The sequence below is a fragment of the Quercus lobata genome, chromosome 10 (genome assembly GCF_001633185.2).
Source record: "Quercus lobata isolate SW786 chromosome 10, ValleyOak3.0 Primary Assembly, whole genome shotgun sequence".
Lineage (NCBI taxonomy): Eukaryota > Viridiplantae > Streptophyta > Magnoliopsida > Fagales > Fagaceae > Quercus > Quercus lobata.
In genome coordinates this window covers 17,346,362-17,354,045 of record NC_044913.1, presented here as the reverse complement: position 1 = coordinate 17,354,045, position 7,684 = coordinate 17,346,362, and the positions used below count along the sequence as shown (strand labels likewise).

The window sequence follows — 7,684 nt, the reverse complement described above, 5'->3', positions numbered from 1 at the left end:
AAAAGATTTACTTATATATTTTTAGCAACATCTCTTTACACTTTGATTTAATAAGTTACGTATAACATGCAAGCAATAAGAAGAAGAAAAAAAAAATGCTACTCATTTACAAAAATGTGGTACTATTATTATTATTATTATTTTTTTTAATAAATCTAGCAAGTCATTAATTAATTTTTATACTTTGTTATTATAAATAATTAACTTGTAACCTCATGTATATGCATGGATACACTTAAAGATATACAATAAGATGCATAATATAATTTCTATATATATAATTTAAATTATATTGATAGTCATTTTTATATTTTGTTAACTCTTTAAAAAATTTTGTAAAGATATTATTAGATATAAAATGTAAATTGTCCATTTTTATTTATTTATAATTATTGTGAAGCATTTTTTTTTTTTTACTATTCATTAATTCTAGACTTTTTGGTTTTTGTACTTAATAACTCACTTGGATGAATATTTATGATGTGGTCCCATATTTGATTCTAAAATTAAGAAATAAAACTCTTTAAGAATAAATAATTTAGGACACATGACGCAAAATTGGAACTCTAATTTGGAATTGTAATTTGAGTTTTTCTCAGCTTCACCTATTATTATATATATAGATATAGATGTGGTAAGCCCTAGTCACGTATCAACAATATATCCTTAAAGGATTACTTTAGTCATAGTTAATATAATTATAGTCGAGACTCCTTGTAATTGTCACAGTTAATCTAATTATAGTCAAGGCTCCTTGAAATTGTCTATAAAATGACCAATTTAATCACAATTAAGAATTTTTATGGTTATTTATAAATCTCATATCAATTCAGCATATGCTTGATGTGGTACTCAATACACACCTACATAATACACACTCAGCTAATTTAATATCAATCCACCAGTCAATGTGTAACTTAAATTGGTTATAATATTTATTTCTCATTTTATTTGAATTATGAATTCTCTTAGAATGTTAAGGGTCTTTCTGCATCTTTAGGGGTACAATTTTATTTCACATTCTATTTCGACTATGAATTTGTTAGAATATTAAGGATTTTTAAATTTTTTTTTTTCTATCTATTCTTAAGATGGTGAGATAGGATCAAACCGGCATAAGAGAAAGGGCACATGGGCACCATTGGGTTGTGAGTTGTGACTTCTATATAGAGCCAACCAAGGTTTTAAAAACTGGATCGAACTGGTTGGTCCGACCAATTGAACTAGGAACTGGAGGCCAATCCAGTCCAAAGAAAATGGCTAAAACCAAGGTGAAACAAGAAAAAATTGGTCAAAAACTAGTAAAAACCAAGAATCAGAGGCAAATCCGGTTTTGCCTCTGGTCCGGTTTTTAAAACATTGGAGCCAACTATTTAAGCTTGGAAACTACTTTTTTTTTTTAAGCACTTATGTTTATTTATAATCTATATAAAACCAAAGATGTTTAACTATTTAAGCTCGGCAATTTGCTTTCAAAATATTGTGAAATATAAGTTTTTGAGGCATTACAATTTTAAATGCCATTATTCTAATATAATTTTTTAATTAAATTTAAAGTATATTCTATATTTAAACATTTTACTATAATCTTAATAAATTATATCTTATATTGTGAAATATAAACTTTTGAGGCATTATAATTTTAAATTTCATTATTCTAGTATTTTTTTATTATTAAATTTAAAGTATATTCTATATTTAAACCTTTTACAATAATCTTAATTCATTATGTTTTGTTTAAATGGTAGAATATAGGACGTGTGTTCGCCGCCGGCGGGGGAGGGGGGGGGGGAGGGGTTATATAAAAAAGAGGTTACATATACAAACACAATTACAAGAATACCTACTGCTAGAAAATAAAATTTCTTATACACACAAAATTATAATAAATTCCTATTAATAATTAATAACAACCATAATTATCAAAATTTAAATTTAAACAAAAGAAAAAAAATTATGTTAAAATTTCTCAGCATGAGTTACCAACTAGTAATATATAAAAAATCGAAGACTTTAATTTTTAGTTAAATTGATAAAAAAAATTTCCATCTAAGTTTGTAGGGGTAAAGTCCCCAAATCATACAATGGGCCTTGGGCCCCATATAGAATTCGACCACGTCCGAGGAGAAGGTGTGGGCACTAAAAGGGCTCCCAACCCAATTCTTATAGGCCCAAACTTGTTTAAAAGGCAGTCCGAGGAGGAATGTCTCCTCGGACGTACCAAGTAAGGCTCAAACATGCACCCTGCCAGCAATAAAGATTCGCTCCAACGAGTATTAGTAGCAAGGATGAGTCCCACAAGCCCGGAAGAGGGAAGAAAGTATAGGATGTCAATGGAGAGACTACAGCTGCCACATTAAATGCATGACAGCTACTTTTCTGGCCGCATTAATGTGGAGAGGACTTGCGAACAATGTTACCTTGGCTACTACAACTCACAGAAAGATGGGGGAGATGTCCGATGGGGCGGACACTCAAGTGAAGGTCCAGATGATCAACAAGTGTAAGGTTTTGATGACTTCAAGGGGGCTATATAAGAGAGGGGAGTCCCCATGAAGAGGGGACTGGAAAAAGAGAGGAACTTAGAATAGAAGAAGAAGAGAGGAACCATAGCCTTTGATCAGAGATAGAGATACACCCCATACGTCTCCTCGGACCATATATCTAATGGACATGAAGAAGATTTTCTTATTTTCGATTGTTGTATGGCCCAAAGTTAACTAGCATGCACTTCGTTAGGGCCTAGTTCTGTAACTCACTATCTACAAATTCATTGTTTAGGGCTCCTTGGGCCAGAACCCCATAACTGTTAGGCCTGGACCCCGAACTGTGACCCTACAATTGGCGCCATCTGTGGGGAGAACTCGTGCCTCGACAAGTGAAACCGTTAGAAATGGAAGGATTAGGTCTGCGCCAAACGGGACACGCAGACTCCCAACGGCAAGACAACTTCTTGAATCTCGAATGGGAGAAAGATTAAGACAAGCAACAAGAGGGTAGTGTAAACACCTCCCACATGAGCAGAAGTCGCTCAAAAGGGAAAAGTCACGCATCCCATAAGCGAAACGATCATAGGGCTCTACAGCAAGAAATCGACGACTTGAAAAGAAGTTACGCCGAGCGCAGCGAAAGCGTCCTTCCCCCAGCTCGGACACTAGCGATGAGGAGGACAATGAGTACAGGCGGAGATCGAGAACCCGCCAAGTGAAACCTTTTCCTACGAGGAAGAGCAACCTCGCAAACGCGGCCACAAAAGCCCATCTTACTAGGGCCTAGCAAACGACGCCATGAGTAAGGCCCTGGACTGCATCTCTTAGTCGCCCTTCACGCGTAGGATAGAGAGGGCTGAGCTTCCTCGGCGGTTCCACCAACCCGCATTTGCTATATATAATGGTCGGATGGACCCAATAGAGCACGTAAGCCAGTTTAACTAGAGGATGACCATCCATTCCAGGGACGAGGTGTTGATGTGCAAAGTGTTTCCGTCCAGCTTGGGACCTATGGCGATGAGATGGTTCGATGGCCTCAAGCCAAACTCCATAAACTCTTTTAAGCAGTTGATACAGGCTTTCGGTTCTCGCTTCATAACTAGCAGCAGAGTCCCTCGGCCCCTAGATTCCCTCATGTCCTTGTCCATGCGAGAAGGAGAGACCCTGAAGGCCTACTCAGACAGATATTGGGAAATGTATAATGAGATAGAGGGAAATTATGATAACGTCGCCATTAGCACATTCAAGAGGGACCTACAGACAGAGCATGGTTTAAGAAAGTCCCTGACTGGGAAACCGGTCACTAGCGTGTGCCAACTCATGGATAGAATCGACAAGTACAAGAGAGTCGAAGAAAACCAACAGATGGGAAAGGGCAAAGCGAAAGTTGTCCCTTAAGAGAGGAGGGACTTCAGGTCGGACCACTTTAACAACAGTAACCGGCCGAGAAGGGATTACTCAGAGCAGTCTGGATCCACAGGGGCACAGGCAGTCCATGCTGTGTTCTGAGAACCATTACATAAGATCCTAGAGAAAGTGAAGAACGAACCGTTCTTTCAATGGCCAAGCAGGATGGCAGGCGACCCTACGAAACGTAACTAGAATCTGTATTTCGAGTATCACCAAGATCCGGGTCACACCACCGATGATTGCAGGAATCTGAAAAACCACTTAGACCGGCTGGTCCGAGAGGGGAAGTTGAGACATCTGTTGCGTCACTCTGTTGGATGGCAGAAGCAGTCGAACATCGAAACAAGGCAAAGCGCATTGAGACCACCCATTGGCACGATAAATGTCATTCTCGCCATACGAGGAAGGACCGGCTCCCATCCTTTCAGAGTAATGTCGATGGGCTGGCTCCTCGTTGAAGCTGATGACTGGGAGTCCAAGAGGGCTAGAGGGATGGCCACGCCCCTAATCGAATTCTCGGATGAGGACAAACTGGGAACCCTCCAACCCCACGACGATGCCCTGGTCATCACGCTCAGGATTGGGGGATATAACGTGAAGAGGGTGCTAGTCGATCAGGGCAGCGCTATGGAAGTAATGTATCCCGACTTGTACAAGGGGCTAAAGCTGAAACCAGAGGACCTGACAGCATACGACTCCCCTTTAGTGAGTTTCGAGGGAAAAATCGTCACTCCGAAAGGCATGATTAGGCTGCCTATACAAACAGGCTCGAACGTAGTAGAGGTGGACTTCATAGTGGTAGACGCATACTCCCCTTACATCGCCATCGTAGCCAGACCATGGCTTCACGCCCTAGGGGCTGTGTCATCAACCTTACACCAAAAGGTGAAGTATCCGTCGGAGGGTCGAGTGAAACAAATAATAGGGAACCAAGCCATGGCTCGGCAATGCATGATGTCAGCCATCTCGCAACGACCGAGTATTGAGCCCTCCACCTCAGCCAAGAATGGCTTATAGCAATTAACGACCCCGGCCCTAGCCTCGGGTAATGAGGGACCTACCAAGGAAGCAAGTTGTGAGGATTTGGAGAAAGTTCTTATGGGCTCCGACCCGGAAAGATTTTTTCAGGTCAGCTCAGAACTATCGCCCCAAGAGAAGGAAACACTAATTGACTTCCTCAGACAGAATGTGGACGTGTTTGCATGGGACACCTACGAGGCTCCGGGGGTTGATCCAGATTTCATTTACCACCACCTTAACGTTAGCCCGGCCGTAACACCTAAGAAGCAACCTCCTCGGCGATTGTCGAAAGAGCATGCAGATGCGGTGAGAGAGGAGGTTATAAAATTGAAGAAAGTAGGGGCTATCAAGGAGGTATTCTACCCCGAATGGCTGGCCAACACAGTCGTGGTGAAGAAGAAGAGTGGGAAATGGCGGGTCTGCGTTGACTTCACAGACCTGAATAAGGTCTGCCCGAAGGATCCTTTCCCTATGCCATGGATAGACCAACTGGTGGATTCGACCGTGGGACACCCTCGAATGAGTTTTTTGGACGCATTCCAAGGCTACCATCAGATACCCCTGGCTGTCGAGGACCAAGAAAAAATGGATTTTGTCACCCCCGTTGGAAACTACCATTACAAGGTAACGCCCTTTGGCTTGAAGAATACCGGGTCGACCCACCAGAGGATGATGATCAGGATGTTTGAACAACAGATGGGTAAGAACATCGAAGTCTATATAGACGACATGGTGGTGAAGAGCAAGTTAGTGTCCAACCACGTTAGAGACCTCAGCGATGTCTTTGGAATTCTGAGAAAGTACAGGCTGCGCCTAAACGTGTTCAAGTGTTCATTTGGAGTGGGGTCAGGGAAATTCTTAGGTTACATGGTGACCCATAGAGGCATTGAAGTCAGTCTCGATCAAATTAGAGCTATCCATAGCCTGCAGCCTCCTCGAAACCCCAAAGAGGTCCAAAAACTCACTGGCATGATTGCCACCTTAAACCGTTTCATCTCCCACTCGGCGGACAAGTGCAGCCTCTTCTTCCTCTTATTAAACAAGTGGAAAGGCTTCGAGTGAACTGAAGAGTGCGCCTTAGCCTTCCAGTAGCTTAAGGAATACCTGACTCGACCGCCAATAATGTCCAGTCCTGAAGCCAACGAGGTGTTATTCGCCTATATTGCGGTAGCCCCTCACGCAGTGAGTTTAGTGCTGATCCGGGAAGACAACAGCACACAACAGCTTGTCTACTACGTAAGCAAATCGTTGCATGAGGCAAAGATCCGTTACCTCCCCCCACAAAAAGGCCGTCCTGGCAATCGTGCAAGCCAAGCGAAAGCTCCCCTATTATTTCCAGGCACATACCGTTGTTATACTAACCCAACTTTCGCTCAGATCAATACTCCGAAGTGCCAACTACACGGGCAGAATAGCAAAGTGAGGGACGATTCTGGGCACCTTCAACATAAGGTACATGCCTCGCATCGCTGTGAAGGGTCAGATTCTCGCGGATTTGGTAGTTGAGTTTGCAGAACCCACACCAGAAGGAGGAGGAAGGCCACTAAATCTAGACGAAAAACTGATCGGCACAGTCTCTTAGCAAGAGCCCACTTGTTGGAAAGCACACGTTGACGGCGCGGCCAACTAAAGGGGCTCAGGGGTGGGGCTGGTCCTAGTTTCCCTCGAGGGGATTTCCATCGAAAAATCGTTAAGGCTGGGCTTCTCCGCCATGAATAACGAAGCAGAGTATGAGGCATTATTGGAAGGAATGTCAATGATCCAGAAACTGGGTAGGAAATCCATAAACATATTCTCGGACTCAAGACTTGTCGTGGGATAAGTAAATGAGGAATTAGAGGCAATGGATGAAAGAATGCAAGAGTACCTAGTCCAAGTTGAGTGCTTGCGGGCGCATTTCGATCACTTCAATCTAGTGCACGTGTCTAGGAGCGGGAACACCCACGTTGACTCCTTTGCAACGCTCGCCACCTCCTCGGCTCAACCACTTCCTCGAGTCATACTCGTAGAAGATCTATACAGCCCAACGATGGCGAGAACCGACTTAGTACGGGTTCACAGCGTTAGGGCAGGGCCTAGCTAGATGGATCCTCTAGTACTATTCTTAAAGAACGACACCTTACTAGAAGATAAGAACGAGGCCGACAAGATTAGAAGAAAGGCTTCTCGATTCTGGCTGTTCGAGGACTCCAAACTGTATAAACGCTCATTCTCAAGACCGTACTTGCTATGTGTGCACCCAGATACCACTGAACTTATCCTGGAGGAATTACACGAAGGAATTTGTGGAAGTCATACGGGAGGTAGGTCCCTGTCCCATAGGGCCATAACGCAAGGTTATTGGTGGCCGAGCATGCAGAAAGAGGCGCAGGAATATGTGAAGAAGTGCAACCCATGCCAAAGGTTCGTCCCGAATATACATCAACCAGGCGGAACCCTTAATCCGCTATTTAGCCCTTAGCCATTCGCGCAGTGGGGCCTGGACATCCTAGGACCATTTCCTAAAGCAATAGGGAACAAAAGGTTTCTTCTTGTCGACACGGATTATTTCACAAAATGAGTCGAAGCTGAGCCGCTGGCAAACATTAGAGATGTTGATGCCAAGAAATTTGTTTGGAAAAATATCGTCACCAGGTTCGGAATCCCTCACACCCTAATCTCGGTCAACAGTCTCCAATTTTATAGTAAAGCTTTCAGAAGATATTGTAGCGAGTTGGGAATTGCCAATAGGTGCTCCACACCGACTTACCCACAGGGGAATGGAC

General features: G+C 42.8%; 1 protein-coding gene across 1 annotated transcript; it reads left to right on the top strand.

Moving 5' to 3' along the window:
- Nucleotides 1-4,331: 4,331 nt before the first annotated feature.
- On the top strand, nucleotides 4,332-4,916 carry LOC115964435. The gene has a single exon (XM_031083745.1). It carries the CDS (start codon nucleotides 4,332-4,334, stop codon nucleotides 4,914-4,916), a length of 585 nt encoding a protein of 194 aa, XP_030939605.1.
- The last annotated feature ends 2,768 nt before the right edge of the window (nucleotides 4,917-7,684 follow it).

Bases quoted from the DNA above. Each gene is read 5' to 3' on its own strand.
- LOC115964435 (XM_031083745.1), top strand. From the start codon at position 4,332: ATGTCGATGGGCTGGCTCCTCGTTGAAGCTGATGACTGGGAGTCCAAG.